Here is an 18434-nt window from a genome sequence, read left to right as displayed (position 1 = left end):
AATCCATAGATCTATTAAAATCATTAGAATTGTGCCTATTTACAACTGCTTAGGACTACAATTTATATGAAAAATATTTCTAGATAATAATATGCAAAAATTATCCCATTTTACTCTTTTTCCTGAAAACGACTAATATAGAATGAGAAATCTTTTTTGCACATGCTTCAAATCTAGGATGCCTTCCAATATGTAACATTATATTACAATCACATGTGATTTGCAATCATACTAATATAAGTAAAATATTCTCCCAGATTTTAAAGCATTATATGTACTTACATTTCATGTTTTTATCTAAATCATGATTACGATGCTTCAATTATATACCCCAGAAACAACAACTGAGCAGTCTAAGAGTTTATTTGAAAAAGTCTTATAGAGGATCTTAAGGTCACAAAGTTACAGATTGGTACAACAGGTACTTCAACTATTGCACTTCAGAGATCTAGTCCAGAATTTCTTACTAGAAACAAATTAAATGGGGGAGGAAAGGGAAAAGAGGAGTTTCAAATCAGTATCAAAATCATTCAGCTGTACAGTTTCAGCCTATATAAAAAAAATCTATTTTATCAGAGTGATAGTGAATAAGCTATAATCGACCCTAGTTGGGCACTCCTTTTATACTGTCCGCTGCATCTTGCCTCTCTTCACTATATTTTTGAACAAGCACATTCAGCTCCCTCTTCCCTATGCTCTGCTACCCACTATGAGAGACTAATTCTTCATTCTCCCGTCACCATAAAGGTCTCACTGACAAATGCAAATTACGACCTTCCTAGCTGCTTTGTAAGATTCCTATCCCTGCATTCATCCTTTAGCCTCCATAGTAACATTATTAGTATGATCAGAATCAGGGAAAGGACAAATCACTTACTGTCTACATTTAGTGGAGTACAACCCTTTGGCTCATACTGATTTTTATTTTTTTTTTGATAGTATTACAGAGATAACAGCAGCCATGGAATATGATACTAGCAATATAAATTTGGTAGGGCATAACCCAACACATTCAGAACTTGTTGAGTCCCAATATCCAATTTATTTTCAAATAACTAATTAACAAATTGATATTCCATACTAAGCTAGTGAACTGTAAATACAACAAAATGTTTTTTGAGAAAAGTCTCTTCTTTGGCAAAAAGTCCCAGTTTCTTCATCTTAAACAATGCCTTACAGGTAGCATTTGTTCCATTGCTTGCACAAGTCTGCCAAGCCTCTGAAAAATACACAGCATCTTTCTCATGATGATAAATCTGCCCTCTTTAAAGTTTAAATTCAGTCTCAAAGTAGTAACGTAGTATTTAGTCAATAATTAAAATTTTTTTGAGTGCATTCACTAGAATCCTTTTCAACAGCAACAGTTATTCCCAATAACTTTCTCCTGAACTTTTAGCCCTGTAAGGTTAGCATTCAGGAAGCTCAGCTGCTGTCTAACAAACTTAATTAATCAAAAAGTCATTTCCGAGCTGTAACTATGAGTAAAAGTGCTTCAAGTGTGCTAGCAAGCCTACAAGTTAATCAAAATGCTAATGCAGTACAAATTAAAGTTGTGATTAACATTTCACAGTAGCTGCTTAAGTGAATTGATCACACAAATGGGTTAAGCATTACTCATTTCCTCTAGCCCCAACTGGGAAAAGGTTTGTTATGGGTGGGGGAGGGATTATATATAAGCAACACCAAATCATCATTAAACTGTCACCAAGATGCTTCCATAAAGCAGTTCCCAAACTATCTGCAGTGAGCAAAATCCCCAACACCAGTGTGACGAAGATAGCTTCTCCTTCCCCTCCTCATACATGCCTATAAAAAAGCAAGTATTTCCATCCCAGTATTTCCTGTGTCCAGGCACTATCACTACGAAGATATTTATTGCTGTTATTATCTATAAATGAGCATCATTTCCAATATATGTTCCATAAATCTTTTTTGTTATTCTATTATTTTTACCCTCCTGATGTGGAATAATAGCAATTCAACCTTGTAACCAACTAGTATTCAAGTAAAACTGCAGATATGATACAATCACTGGAATACGACATGTATACAAAGAATGTGTGTAGGAGCTAAAGAGACATTGGCCTCTGCTATTCACTTGTTTCTGAATACTCTTCTGCATGATGGAGTTGATTTAACTTTCTTTCTTTCCTTCTCTGAATTAAGGTGCCCACTTACTTATAGTTTGAAAAGCATTTATTAAACAAAACAATTACATGTTTGTTCCATAGCTTGCACAAGTCTGCCAAGCCTACAAAAAATACACAGCATCTTTCTCATGAGCAGATTTATTTGCTTCTGGACAAATCTCGCATATGCAACCAAAAAACGTGTCACTCCTGTAATTTTTACCTTTCAGCTAGACATTGATATGCCCACAATAACAGGAGATAACACAAGAGCTTGAAGTGTACTTAGGATCTTCTCCATTTCTTCACAGGCAGGAAAACAAATGACCCAAGGAGCATGGCTCCCCAAGCCATCAGTTTTAGTGGATGTTAGGAACTGAGGACATCTGGGGAGAATGGGAAGTCCAGTGTGGAGTGACATTTGCAAAGCCTGGGAACTACAGCTCAGGCACCTCTGCTGTTTGCAGCTATGCCTACATGGGCAGAAACCAACTTCTGCCTGAGAACTTTGGACACAGCTCCCATCAGCAAAGAACTGCCTGCAATTTACTAACTTAAATATTTCACCCACAGAATTGTAGAATCACAGAATCATAGAATGGCATGGTTTGGAAAGGGCTTCAAAAATCACACAGTTGCAAATCCCTGCTGTTGACAGGGATGTCAACCCCTAGATCAGGCTGCATCCAATCTGGCCTTGAACACCTCTACTGATGGGATATGACAGCTTCCCTGGGCAGCCTGTGCCAGTGCCTCACCACTCTCTGAGTAAAAAAACTCGTAATCCATAAGCTAGCTCTTAAGACTGAATAGCTGTGCAATGTTTAAAAGCTCTAAACATGAACAAGAAAGATGATACTCAGAGTTGCATCAAAACCTTCAAATTAAAATGACCATAAAGAACTTATTTAATTTACCTATTGTAGAATGAGTAAAGGGATGCTACACATATCACTGTCCAGTTAATAAGGAAATGCAGAGCCTGATTTGAAGAGCTTTTTATTTCATATCAAAATGAGATTCTCTAGAGGTGTAACAAGCCTGGAAAAGGCCATCCATCCGCAGTAGAGCTATTTGGGCCTCGTTTTGGGGATATGCATGTTTCCCATACAAACTGCACTTCATTGTGCAGTGCAGAACCTGCCTTCCTGTCCATCTTCTCTCAGTGCACAGATACCCTACAGAGACGCATTTAACACATCCATAGGTAAACACTTCTTAAAGGTTAAGTCTGGGCTCCATGGCAGTCCTCCTTCTGGCAATACTAAAATATTTTATCAACGATTATACTACAAGTGGAGGCTTGTGGCCAATCCCAATGCAAAGCCAGCAACTGTCACATTTATTTCATAATATTCCTTGCTGAATCTGAAACTGGTAGTATTACTACCTCATTATCTATTTCAATTAATGCAAATATAGGCAATAGAACAGCAGAATAAGAACTGATCGCTGAATACACAGTCACAAAAGGCTTGACAAAAGAAGTAAAAAAGGGATTAGATTTAGTCTATTTCACATAATTCTAAATCAGAGACAAGGAAAAAAGATGGGGTACTGTCTTTACAGTAATAATTTTATTATATAAAAATATTAAACAGATCATTTCATGAGATTTTTTATTCTTTTTCATGATCTTCCACAAGTGGAGAAATGTTTGAATTTAAGCAACAGCTGAAGTGCTGAGCACTATACTACTGATATCTCTATCTTTTCTCAATAAACATAATACAGACAGCGTGCTAAGATTAAAGAAAATACACTGCTTACTGTAATTCTATTAAAGGTAGCCAGGAAAAACAGAAATTAAGTGACTTGCCCAAGGTCTCACAGGAAGTACTGGCAGATTTTTTTGAGTCATGGGAACCTTCTATATTTTATCAATGGCAACACATCAGTGATTAACAAACTCTTTAGCTTTTCAGGTTCATTAAAAAGTTGGGTGTGGAAGTAGGGCAGCATTCACCTTCCAGAAGACTGCATATTGCTATTCCTTATATTTCTGCAGTAAAAGGGAAAGAATTCTGTATTTCATCCTGTGTAAATACATACCAAAATTTATCTTGCTATAACAAACTTTTTTCTAAACAAAACAAATTCTAACTACAGGAAAACTGTAACAGAATGTATTTCTTCAATTTTCTATGGCAAGAATTACATTCTTCTATTGGGTCAATCCCATGGCTCCTCAAATTCTGTTAATGCTGTGTCATCACAGCAATGTGCTCTTTTTGACCTTAGACGTGACTTCATAGCTCATGACTTCTATGCTTAATTATGAGTATAGATCAACAGAATTCTAATATAAAAATATAACAGAAATCTCAGCAAAAGTAATTTAACAGTGGCTGTCTACATTTCTTATTAGAAGAGAATGGAATCTTATCAATGTCACATAAAAAAACCCAAACCTGTTGGTGTTTCCTGTTGCCTTCACAAAAAGAGACTTCAATAACATGAACTTTATCTTTGCATAACAAACGTAGTTGGAAGTGTAACAGAGCTTGATTACACTAAAGCAGCTGATCACTGTTAGATTCTTATGGATTTTACTGTAACCAACAAAAATGGTCAAGAATTGCAATATATTATATATATATCTATTATACACATATGTATATATACATATACACACATACATATATGTACACATGTAATTGATATATGTAGATATTATATACATACAATGTTTAAGCAACCCTGTTCAAGAGCCCTTTCCCTGGAGGAAAAGGAATATGGATGGGATTCCTACACAGGGCATTTTAAAATCATAAAAGTTTGTTATTTATTTACAATATGGATAATTCTTTTTGTTTTGTTTTGTTTTGTAATTACAATGATCTTGTTTCAGAGCTTTATGTATATATGCTGAGGAGAAGAGTGGTAAATTATGAAAGACAGTACACTACAAATATTTTGAATTCCAATAATTCTGACATTTGTTCTGAGCAACTACTGCAGACTGAATAGCTTCACTGGATTTCACCAGTTTTAGTTGGTGATTTTACAAAATCCATCAGCTACTCTTGGCTCATGCTATTATCATTGTTTTCTGACTCTACTCAGCCTGAAGTTAGTGGCAAAGAGGCCCAGAGGACATCAGGAGAGTCAGGCAGTGGGTGAAATGTGAAAGGCAGCAGGGGAGAGAAGGCTGATATAGGTGAAGACAGCACAGGAGAGTGGAGAATTTTGTTACCTGTGTTGGAAGGAGATTTGCTTATGCATACTGACAGAAATTGGCAAATGTGCTCTGCGGGGGACCTGGAATGGCTGCCTCTGCATGTACTGAGAAAACAGCCACTTGCAAAAGCTCTTGGAAAGACCTTATTTTTCTGGAACAGAAATGCAGAGCTGACACAGGAAGTCTGCATTTTGCTCACATATCCACCAACAAAAACAACAGTTTATGTTCAGGTCACCATTGGAAGGTTAGCTATACAACCTTAACACCTAAAGTATTTTGTATGTAAATAAACAGAAATTCAACACATTTCAAAACCCAATTCTGCTTCACAGCTGAATTTTACTCTTTGAGGTGTATGAGCACGTGTTCACGTGCACATAGAATGTCATCCACTGGATGTGTTTATCAGTGGAGCCCTCCATGGTTCAGTTCCTTTTCTCACAACTAACATCTTTTTTTCCACCTCTGTTGACCTAGAGTTCATCAGCAGGTCAGTGCTAAGGAAAAAGGTAACAACCAGTATTGAAAGTGTAACCCTGTCTATTGCTTAGATTCTGGGAACTTTAACCTCCATTTGGAAAGCATGACTAATAAGATGGAACAAATATTCTCCCAAGAGATTTAAACCATGCACCAACTTCAAAATACTAATGTGCTTGCATGTTTTTCTTGTTCTTTGAAAGCAGGAACTTTCTTTCTTTCTTTCTTTCTTTCTTTCTTTCTTTTTTTTTAAAGACAACTGTATACGTAACATTATTTATCAGCTAACAAAAGGCCTGAGTTGCCAAAATACTGTATGGAATAATATTCTGAATTTTACTTCAATTTAAAGGAACTGCTGAATGCCTTAGGTTGTTTTTCTGAGTGATTACAGTTTCTGAAATAAAATCTTCAAATAAGATCGGAACATCATTCTTGTAGATGACATGTAGGTCACTGAGGATATTAAAATATGGGCAAACAAAAATGGTAGGAGGAAAGAATTACTATCTTCATTTTACAAATATGGAACTGAGCAAGATAAAAAAACTTTGTTGAAGATCGCCTGATCTTTGAGAATCTGTGAGTGAGTCCAGGTTCAGCTCTGCTAAAGAAAATAAATACTATTACTCTTCTCTTGCAGAAGCAAAGGGCCAACCTGTCCTCTGCATCACCTAGAGCTCAGCTTTCTTCCCACTGTAATTAATGGTGTATTTCAAATACTGTAGTAATCTATTGCAAACCTAAATTGCTGCTTTAAAATTCTTTTGAGGCATGCATCTATACATGTGACTGCTTGCTACCAGTACTCCCCATGGCCAGTTTAGTTCTGTGGGATGAGATTTCTGCACAACTGTAAAAGTCACAAGCCTACAGATTGTTTTTAAAATCTTTGTTTAAAAGAATGCTCTTTGATTCTGTGATTATTGGGAAACAGAAGATATATTTCTTCACAAGCTGTAGAAAAACCCGGTATCTTGTCCCAAATTACATTTCAAAACATGTTTTATTTATGCTTGGCAGTGACTAGAATGCTTTAGGGTCCTATAAAAAGGAAGGTACCCATGGGACATAGTTCCCGGGGGTCAGCACACAATTTGTAGGGAATACATCTGCGCAGGAATGACTTTATGTAGCATTCCACAGTACAGTGATGCATATGAAAGGAGATGACAACAGATGCCTTCAGTCAGTGCAGGCTATTTTTTTTTTTTTTTTTTTTTTTACTAGAAGCTCATTTACCTCTGTTTTGTAAAGAGAACATCTCTGTTGGCTTATAGTTCCTCCTAAACATAGTGGCATCACGCCAGTTTTCTCACAAGACATTGCAAGAAATCCTTAGATTTTTCAATAGTCAAAATAAAAAATTCAAAATTACAATATAATAACAGTAAAAAACCAACAGGACTTAAATACTGAAATGCATTACTATACCTGACATATTCTAATTGCTTGGTCCAGCACTGTCTTTGTATCAGTTGCATAATCTGGACAAGGCAACATGGCATGACTGAAGTGGGCTTGCAGCAGGAGGTGTGTTTTTGTGTGTGAGCTGTCAAATGAATGAGGATTGACTTCAATTGGAAGATGTTTTGCCAGCTCACTGTTCATTTGGTCTTCATTGTGTCTCACAGGTAGATCTGTGTACTCATCAGCATTCTGAAAAAAGGTAAAAAAATACATTTAAGCATTGTAATTAGCTTCAGAGTAATTATTTTTCTTTTCTGAGACATAAAAAGTATATGCATTTAATTTACTGTAATTAGATTTAGTTGCTAAAATAGCAATATTTTCATATTTACGTAGCCTACTTATCAGAATCAGGTGTTTGTGGAAAACAACAGCTAGTGAATTATTCAAAAATATTCACCCAATTATAGGCTTTAAAAACTTTTCTACGTTGATTTTTCTGCTAGAGAATAAGAAAATAAAATAATGAAGTAAATACATTCACTGGATGTATTCAGTATTAGAGATGACCTTCTCCAGATATCCTACCCTAGTTAGCACACAAAAACAGAGTAAAGTTAGCTATACAGAAGTTAACAACTGACATTTTCATTTTTCACAGTTCCTACTTTTCTTTTTGTAATCAAAACACTGTTGGCTTGAAACAGCTCTGGGTTGTATTTCAAATTGATTTTAAAATGTATTTTCATTATTTTGAGAATCAATTTCTAAGCAGCAGCTGCTTGGTAATCACAGAAAACAGCAAAATCGTTAAGTAGGTGCTGAAAATTATCTTCTGTGCTACCATTCACATCAAAATGTGAGCTAAGAACTTCCTCACTGTTGCAAAAAGGAGCTGTACAATAATCTTTGTCGTTATCACTGGCAGCATCCTTGGGGCAGAGGGGGAAAAGTCTGTCTGTGTAGTCAGAGTGATAGTTCAGTCTGCTATTGACAGGGAGATCCACTGTCTCTGCAAGTAAGAACTCTCAACAGAAGCATCCTCAGATCTATAATTTGGTCAGCAGAGTCCATGAGTACTATGTACATAATCCAAACACAAGTGGCAATGTTCTCCACAAAATCCTCTTGTATGCATGCATCCATATTCTTGTTTGGAATGAGAATGATCTTTCTAAAATATAAAATTTGCAAGTAAAGTAAGACTTTTATAATATGAGGTATTTTTTCCATTTGTAATTTATATGAATATATTTATTTTATCTCAAAATAAAAGTGTTTTGGGTAGCTTGAACGGTCATGTCTTCTGAACTGTAGGTTTAGAAAAGAGACCATTAAATTAAATTATTCAAGGTTTTATATTCCTTTTAAGCTACAGATTCAACCTCTAATCAGACTTCCTGAACATCCATTTTTTCATGAAACATCCACAAAGGTAGCCAATGCAGAATGAAGTAAAGAGAAACTGCCATTTTTCAACACCTAATGGAACCACCTAACAGAACTGCAAAGTACTATATCCACTCATTCAAGTCCTAACAGAGGTTTTTTAGAGTTTCTAAGAAAAAAAAGTTATATAGCTGCTTTGTGTCCCCCTCTCAAAAAACGGACAGTACACATTTTCTATTTATTTTAACTACACAGTGAAACTATAGCTAAACTGTGATATAAATGTAAAAGGAAAGATAGATTTGAAAAGGAAATCAGAATGTCATTAATTTATCTCGACTGCAGATTAAAAGTGAAGACAGTCTAAAGAGAACTGCTGCTTAATCCTAGATGCCTCTGCTAGATCTCTTGTGAAAACTGTGGTCATTTATTCTCTGAACCTAAGGTCACAATCTTTTTAAGCCCCATAGAATGTTGCATGTTTGCTTCACTCTTTTTATTTAACTTGCTTCTCCTTCAAAGATATTTTAAAGAATATTTACCAAGGAGATTTTTTACTTAGTTTTCCTTTGCAGTTTAAAGTAGCAGAAAGAAAAAGGATCAGCCGAGTCACTCCAGACCAACTGGTGCTCCCAAAAATGCGTTTTCACTAATTCTTCCCCAGCACACATTTTATTTACCTCCAAAACACTCCCCTTATTTTAAACAACTTGCCTACTTAATTTCCTGTTTGTGATCACTGACTGTAAGTAAGTGAGGTTCATTTTCTTATCTGCATCATGTAGGTAATTAAAGGAAATTGAGAATGGGTAGTGAAGCTTTTATACAACTGAGAATGAAGCTGAATGGAGGGCACTGAGGTCAGCAGAGTCCATTATATTTTTATGTGAGAGGCCAGTATTTCTGCCCTGTCCCTGTTTGCTTAGTGTAGGCTGGACAGACTACTAACTGCAAATCTGTTTCTCTGATTTGCCCAGCTGTCCTTGAATAAAGACATCTTCCATTGCAAAATGTTAAATGACAGTGATTGACAACTCTGTGATGAACTCTGCTCGTAACCCCCTGCTACTGTTTTCAGGTTGCACAAGAAAAGACAGAATAAAGAAACATCCTTTGTAATCACCTCAAATGGGACCTGCTGTTCACTCAGTATTTTTTCATTTTAGTTTTCCTTTTCATTACAACTCTCAATCTGTTAGGGAAAGGCTGTAGACTCAACTATTCCACACAATATAGAACATACAGTATTTTAGTACGCTGAATATTGCTTTTCCACAGATAAGGAAACAGATCGAATCACCTTTCAATCATTAATTGTAATTCTGAAGTCAATATTTAATAAAAACTTTACAGTTAAATCACAAAGCACTGCTGTGTATTTTTCACTTTCCCTTTTTCTTATGTCAATGAGGGCTACTGTTGCCCATGTGCTGCAATAATATAATGCATTTACTACAATTACTACAATGCAAATAATACAATTTCCTACAATTAAACGTAACGCGTTGGGGGATACCAAGAGATAACGAGGAATTTTAGCTATGGGTTCTGCAATCAAGCATTTGGCAGTTGTGGCACAGCTCTCTGTATTTTATGGGTCTGTGTTGAACTTTCCCAATAATGTATTCTTTTGGGCAGTAGAGACGGCTGGATCATTTTGAGGGCAACCTACACTTAATCCTGTATGCAACTCTGGGCTACATGAGAAACAGTGACTTGCTTTGCCTTTGAGGAATGCCACACATACGCTTTCATAAACTTGACAGGCATATTTTACAAGGGCAAAGGCTATTCTGATAACTGAATTCTGCTTCCTGCCAACATCACCCACTAACTTCATAGAGTCCTATCTGGATCACACAACACTGTGTTCCAAGTACATAGTTTATCATCACTCTTTTTTTTTTTTTTTTTTTTAATCATTCTAAAAGTAAATAACTCATTTTAAACTCATTTTAAAATACATGTCCTTTTCTTTTTTCTTTCTTTTTTTTTTTTTTTTTTTGGGCTACTGTTTTGAGACATTCAATATTTTCATTCCTTCTTCCTGGAGACTACTCTCAAATTTCTGTTCCCCATGTTTGTATGGGCTACTGCCATACGTTAACTTTTTCTGACACCTACTGCCAGCTCTGAATTGCTCAGTGTCTCATCCAGCTGCTTATTAATACAACAAAAAAACTAAAGCAGAATGTTTATTTCAAAACAATTTCTCAAGTGATCCAGATCTCAGTGTACTAACAAGCTACTAAGGGTTGTTTCAATGCCTGTTTAATAAAAATGCTTCTCTCTCTCAAATTCAGATCTGCATCTGTGAGTCTGTGTGACCAAATCACACTCTGATCCTTAGAATGTGTGCAAGTAAGACTGAGGACTCCCACTCAATGGAAATTCAAATAATCTACCCAACATAGTGAATACTAGGTTTCACAGTGCCCAAATGTATAGAAAACATTAGATTTTTCACCTACCTACAACATATATAAGCTTGGCTGAAATTACTGATTTATACTGAAAGCTGAAGTCCAGACTTATACCACATGTAAACCTTCTGAAATATCTTAACCCTCAAGTAAGTACTTTTTCTCACCTGTCTATAAGAGAGGATACCTGTTAAGAACAGACAGAAATGGGATCAAGGTGAGTAACTAAAGTAAACTTGGATATTTTACATTTGTTTCAGTCATGGGAACAGTAAAACGTATAAAGTTAATGAGTTCTAGACTTTAAAGAGCAGTTGATTAATTTGTAACAATGAGGGGTAAAACAAACCAAAAATAGTTTCTCACATTCCAGAGCTGAACTAGAGACTTTTATTTAGTGATGCTGCATTGGAAACTACCTTAGAATTGACTAACTGTATGTACGTTCCTTTTCTTTGGGTTGATGCAATTCAAACACACTATGTTCTGAACTTTAAAAATCTGTGATGTGTTTTGTTCTCCTTCAAGTTTCTGGTGCAGAGAGAGGAGGAGACAAGGGTAAAGTATTACTAGAAAATATGATAGCAAAATTAACAGCTGCTAAGTTGAAGTGTTCAAAAATCAGTGCCTGCAATAAACTACTATCAGAAGTAACTACCAGAATAGCAAAAAAAGTGAAAAGATGAGAATCATTTTCAGTTAATATAGCAGATGCATCTTCTTTACCTGAACATTGGTTTAAATTACATAAACTTTTGGGAGTCTGAGTACAGGCTGAAGGTCTGCATAAATCATATATTTGCATGTTGGAAAAAAAAAAAAAAAAAAAGAGCTGGAATAAATGTAGAATTTTTTAATGGCTGTCATGCAGTTAACACTAGTTAATACTAGAAGTATTTTATGTGGTACATTTTCATTTTCTATCACAACTTCTCTATCAGAAATTCAAAGGTGGGTCAATACACAATTTTTCAGAGTGAAAAAGACCCTATTATGATCTATAAATTATCATATATAAATATAATCTCAACAATAATATTAATCATAATTAATAATAAATTAAATAATCAGTTTTTGGCTTTTATTCCACTGTTCCATCGTACAAAGCGTTGCAGAGTATTCTAGTGCAGTGCCCTGACCTGCCACCTCCAAGTGCTGCAGCATACAGAAAGGACACCAATCTTTAAAGCAGTTTGTGACAGTCCTCATTTGGGTAATACCTGTGTTTGTCTTACTGTAATAAAGTTACACGGCTGAATTAGAGGAAGAAAAAAGAAAAAAGAACATCACTGATCTGGTGAATAGCTGGGTAACTAGACAACAGTATTTTATAACAGATTCATAGATAAGAAAATTGAGGGTACCCAACCTACAGTACTTACAAACATTTGAAATAATGTCAGTTAAAAAACATATACATTTATACACATACATTCATGAGCTGAAAAAAAGTTTCACTTGAACCTATGTTTACTGTATTATAAGGAAAAAAACCTGCCTGATTATAATTCCCAAATTAATCTTCCTTTGCTCATTCTCTTCCCAAGACTGTATTGATACCATAGTGACACACACATGTTATTACCAATATATTTATACTATGTTTTATCTTACATTTTCAAGTATGATTTCTATTTACAAGGAAAGATATTAAATTTATGCAGACATATCTTGGCAGGCAGCTGATTCTCAGTCAAGTATCAATTTATATTCAGAAAAGAAATAAATGTGACAAAATTCATTCTTTAAAAAAAAAAAAAAGAAAAAAGGAAAAAAAAAAAAGAAGCTCAAACTGACCATATGCTTAAAGCTTCTTTTTTGGCCTACTTGAAATTAAAGTAGACTGAAAAACAGGCAGGGTGAAGTGCCTGATAGAACTATTACTCTGAAAAGTGTATCTCTGTTAGTGATTCCATTGTAAGCTGCCATTTCAAAGAGTTTATTGGCAGATCATAAACATACAGTTCATTTGAAGGGACATAATTCAAACTCTAAAGTTTAAAAATTTTTTTTGTTTATTTTGGTTTGTTTTTTGTTTGACTCCTGTGCATAAAAGGTCAAAGACAACATCCCAGTTAAAGACAGTTATAAGAATATATTACTAGTTATAGGTTTTAAGAACAAATGTTAGGCATTTAAGAACAGATGTTATGTTATTATACAAGATTCATCAATAGACTGAAAGAAAAAATGTCATTTCTCCTAGCTTATCAACATTGTTGTGTTACACAGTGATGTTTGTACTGCACGCCCTCTTGTAGAGAGCAGACACTTGCACAAAATACTGTAAAGACAGACTTTGCAAGAACTGACACTAGGTTTCAGGGCAGCTTGGAAGGCAGTGCTAACATACAGAATAAGCTCCAGTTTTGTAGCAATTCTGAACAGTATCAAACACAATGCAAAAGAAGAAAAAAAGAAAATGGGAGGAAAGATTGGAGAAAATATACCTGCTGTGTGATAGCGTAACTTGTCACCAGAGACAATTTCTAAACATGCTTCTTGCTTTCATTTACAATATACCAACTCTCCACACCACACTTCTCTCTGGCAGTACAATCAAACAGCACCCAACACATCAGAGGCAACCCTGCAGTCCCTTTCCCTTGGGGACTCTCTCAGTCCTTCCCAACAGTATTGAGGGCTGGCAGGGAAGCAGAGCAGAAAGCACAGCTATGCCAGGCCTGCAGGACACACAGCTGTTGGGGTGGCAGCAGCTGGCCCTAACTTCAGAGAAGGGGCTCCTCTTTGGCACCAGGCTTCCTACCAGGGCATGTGCTAACTCTCCTGTTCAATCTGGGTAGCAGGAAAGTGATCTTACTGCTTCCCCACTACTTTGCTGGTGCACCCTCAACTCTCTATTTTTGGAAAAAAGACAGGAGGAAAACAGACATGCATAGGATGGAGAGCAATATGCAGGGGACAAGGGCCGCTCAGTATTGTCTGAAACAAATACTACACTTTAACTTTTTTACTTATCCCATTAGTAGTTAAAACATTTCTACAGATAAAAGATGTATATATAAAAAAATTGAAATTGTAAGGGCAATCCAATTAACTACAGGAGGAAACTACAGAGACATAAATTTGCAGTTGAGCACGAGTAGTTGAAGATAAAGTTGTAAAACACATTGATATGCAATAATGTAAAAAAGCCCATTTAATATAAATTAAAAATAATCAATTATAACTGTTTCAGGATTTAAAATGGGCGTATATCAGGGGTGTAATCTACAAACTTAGTTTCTAAGAACATAAGGCTTAAAAGTGCTTACAATTCTTACAAATGTCTCATATGTATATATAAAAATAATATATAATTGGGTCCTCAGACTTCTCACTTCAAACAGACAAATGTTTCATATTTTTCAAAATAACTGCATCTGATGAACACCACAAATTTTACAATTACAGACATCATAAAAGGCACAAGCTAAGGCAATGAAACAGTTGAGTGATCACTTAAAAACACCCTGAAGGGTTTAGATTTCACAAGTTCACCTCTTACTTAAAACGTCCAAACTACAAACTACTGATGACATTCCTGATGACCAGAGGTCAGGAGTTGGAAAGACCTTTGCCACTGTGCACAGAGCAATAGGAGGTCAACAATACTAGCTACCAACTGCAAGGAGTGACTGAGCAGACTGGGGAACTTCTAACGTACAAAGTTAAATTACAGACCTCTGCTTCAGCATGGAGTTGCTAAAAGAAAATGCCAAAGTGTCAGCAAGTAGGAGAGAGAGAACCGTAGGTAATAATAATAATTTGATGTGGGGAAAAAGTTCTTAACGCTTCTGTAATAACCAGAAAATCAATTTTTTTTTTTTTCCTGAAGTTTTCTAAGCATATCAGAGCATTCATGATTCAGTGTACAAGAAGACATGGGAATAGATAATAAAATGCATGCAGTCAGTTTACCAAATAGTAAAAAAAAAACAACAACACATGAATAGAACCATTTTGTTTCAGAAACATTTTCTTTTTAAATTGTGTGGTTTACTAAAACATATTAAAACAAGGAATGGATTCATGATTTTTAGTAAGCCTTAACTCTAAAAATCCATATTACGTGAAGTTTATGATCACAATCATAATTTAGGGTTACTTCTCGGGCCAACTCTAACAGAAAAAAAATATTCTTACATAACAATCATTATTCCCCCAAATGTGTAGGTACTTACATAGTATTATGCATGCATCATTCCTAAAGACAGCTTTATTTCACTCAGATTTCTAAGTCAGTAAGCTTGCAACACTTGACAATTTGAGAAAAAATAAATGCAAAGAAGAATAAAGGAGGACAAAAAGAAGAGGAAACATCTGAAACTGGTGTGGCACACACATTATCCACCTTGAATAAGTTACTTTGACCATAGCAAATAAATATAAATTGAATAGTATAAATTCCATTTATGAGGTGAATTACAGTGATGTGAGAGAATTATTACATTTTATCACTGGAAATGGTATATTTGAGATTTTCAGCTCTCCAAAATGCCTAACTTTTCCTACTACTTTTCATGAGAATGCTTTGAACCTGCACATTCTGAATGCATTATGGTCATTTTTTAATTTTTATTTTTATATCTAGATGGGACAGTGACCCACAACTTTCTTCCTGTGTAATCTCAAGTCATATTATGGGAAAGATTTAAAAACAACTGGTTTTGGTTGCATTGAAATTTCTGCATTTATACTCCTTTTCAGTACACTAACTCAGTAATGTGTGAATGCAAAAAAGGGAAAATCTCTGACTATATCCAAAAGACTAATCATTATGAAAAATCTAGTTCAGTTCCATTTGGACGTATGTCCACATTTTGAAGCTCAGTTTTGGCTGAATTACCTGGCTTAAATGCTGATTGAGATGATGACAGCAATAAAAAGTCTAATAACAAATCCTGGCATTTAACTTTCCCTGGGAAAATGATCAGTCATTTTTCATCTTTGGCTTTGATCCTCCATTGGGTTCTTCCAATACAGAGCCCAGACCCAGGGAAGAAGTTAATGGAGCTCCGCATTAAGTTAATGCAACTCCACATCGAAACAGAAATAAGCATTACTAATTCCTAATGTGAAATTGGGCCCATACACACTGTATATGTTAATGGCAAGTTGTAAAAGCTCTATGTGTTGAGGACTGGATTTCAGATCTGCTGACCTGTGGCAGCTCCCCTAGTGGGGAGGCACAAATGCGCGCTGCTATATTCTTGTACTGGATTAAATTCCAGAAATAGACAAATACTATGTGACCAGAGACAAAAGGAAATAAAAAGTTCACAAGCATAAATACCTGTCATCATGTGGTGAAATGACTAGCAGCCTCTGCTCAAGAGAGGCTCAAGCTCAGACTAATGGTAGAACAATATGAACTGGCAGAAATACATGAGAAACTTGGAAAGTGCCTCTATGCACAGTGTCCTTCCAACAAGCCAGTGCTACTGGTTTCACTCTGAGCATTTAAACTTGTAAATGAAAATTGTTTAATATAACAGTAAAAAAATCAGAACTTTAACAGGAAGTGACAGCTCCTGTGAGTAAATTTTAATTTGGGTAATTCTAGGCTGATAAAAAAAAAACCTGGCATATCTGCACTCATTTCAGTAGAACTATGCAGATTAACATTCCTGAAAATCTGACCTGAAATTTTGAAGAACTTGAGCTACCAGGTAGTGCAGAGACAGAATTTGACAATTTCAGGGGTGTAGAAGAAGGACAGGCACTAAGGAAACAGCAACAACAAAGTTCTGAAATCTAATAAACGTGTAGACAGTCTGCCAGTATTTTAGTATGCTTGATTTGAGGATGTTCTAACCAAAATTTGTCATGAATGACCAGAATTTGGATAAAATGAGTAATATGCTAAAAATAGCCTTGCACCACATGTGACCTTACCAGAACATTCCTTTACCCAAATGGAATGTACCATACATTACTACGACAGATCTAACCCTTTCTGGATTGCAAGTGATAATTTTCTCAATGATCCTCACTCCACAAAGATTTGTGAGAACACTGAAAGCACAGTTTACCTACACAGACTTATACAGAATCTGTTCTACTGTAAATACAGACCTTCAATTGAAGCTAGAACTGTATTTACAAATATATATATATATATATATATAGAAAGATAACTGATGATTAAAAGAGTTGCATATATTTTTCCTCTGGTGTAAAGTTTTGGGAACTTCTTTCTAAAGACAAAGAAAACAGAAATTTTCAGTACCAGATGTCTCAGAAGATCCCATTTGGGTTTCAGCTACTTAAATTTGCAATCATGTATTTATACATCTAACAGAGCTTCTGTTTCCCCTAGAATCTGAAAATTAACTAGCTTTGTAGCATCTTCCTTGATCTGCCACCCGTGCCCTGAGGATTAGAGACTCCACCTGAGCTTGTTTTACAAGCATAACAGAAAAAATTAATCTCTGCTGGCAGTGATCCCACTGGGATACTGATGAATAATGATATCCCTCTCTTGCTGCCCTCTCAGTCCACTAGAAAAGCCACTCTAACCCAGCAACGTGGAAACTGCTGAAACCATTCCAGCTGTGGATTAGCAGGCAGTCAAGCATCCATCTGTTCTGTGTGAAACAAGAGAAAGCAAACACACATTCTTATAGCAGAAGTATTCAAAATTAGCATCTATGACTGCATATAGTAAACACTAAGACAATCATATATGGAGGGAAAAAACAATCTATTATCTACATCTCACATTGTTTACATTTTCTTGCTGCATTGAGCAAATAACAAAAGTTAGAATTAATCTAATTAACCTAAAGAATGTTGTGCAATCAATGATTTCATACATTTAAAATAAAATGTCTTAGTACTGTATACATCAGTTGTATCTACAAAATACTTTGCAGGTATATACGTACACACTCACCAAAAAATATAACCAAATACAGCATGTACCCTCACCTTGACAAGAAAAGGATTGAAGAGACCCTGTTGTGAAAGGGATTTTAGCCATTTTATTACTTTTTAAGGTGAGATAGGAATATGTTTTCTTTCTGAAAACTAGTAGTTTGAATAATCTCTCATGGCTTACTAGATTTTTCCACTGGAAGATAGAAAAGAAAGGGAATAGTAAGTTGGGATGTGGGCAACCCAAGGAAATTGGTGGCATCTTACTTGACTCTTCTAGGGGAAATAGGGTAATACTAGAATTTTTAAATTAAGTTGTATTTAAGCATTGTCTCAGGTAAAACTAATTAGAAATGTGCATGATTTCAGTTTTCACAGTTGTTTCACAGGACAATAACAGTACACCAGACTGGGAAACAGCAATGCATTACTAATATATTTTTTACTCTCATACAAAAGTATTTATCTTTTGGAAATAAAAAAAAAGCTACATAGTAAAGACCTGCAACTGCTTGTTCTCTAAAAGCAAGCTGACTATGC

The 18434-nt window shown here is 35.4% G+C and overlaps 1 protein-coding gene across 1 annotated transcript in view; it reads right to left on the bottom strand.

The window, feature by feature from the left end:
* The window catches only part of ASCC3 (activating signal cointegrator 1 complex subunit 3), a gene marked incomplete at both ends in the record, with an annotated part of 243679 nt that overhangs the window by 13860 nt on the left and 211385 nt on the right, over positions 1 to 18434 (bottom strand). The window contains one exon of the mRNA XM_079532681.1: positions 7228 to 7452. Within this exon, the coding sequence (XP_079388807.1) occupies positions 7228 to 7452 (225 nt within the window). The remainder of the gene's footprint in view (positions 1 to 7227; positions 7453 to 18434) is intronic.

This window comes from Tetrao urogallus, assembly GCF_951394365.1.
Source record: "Tetrao urogallus genome assembly, chromosome: 2".
Taxonomy (NCBI): Eukaryota; Metazoa; Chordata; class Aves; order Galliformes; family Phasianidae; genus Tetrao; species Tetrao urogallus.
This window is presented reverse-complemented; position numbering and strand designations above follow the sequence as displayed.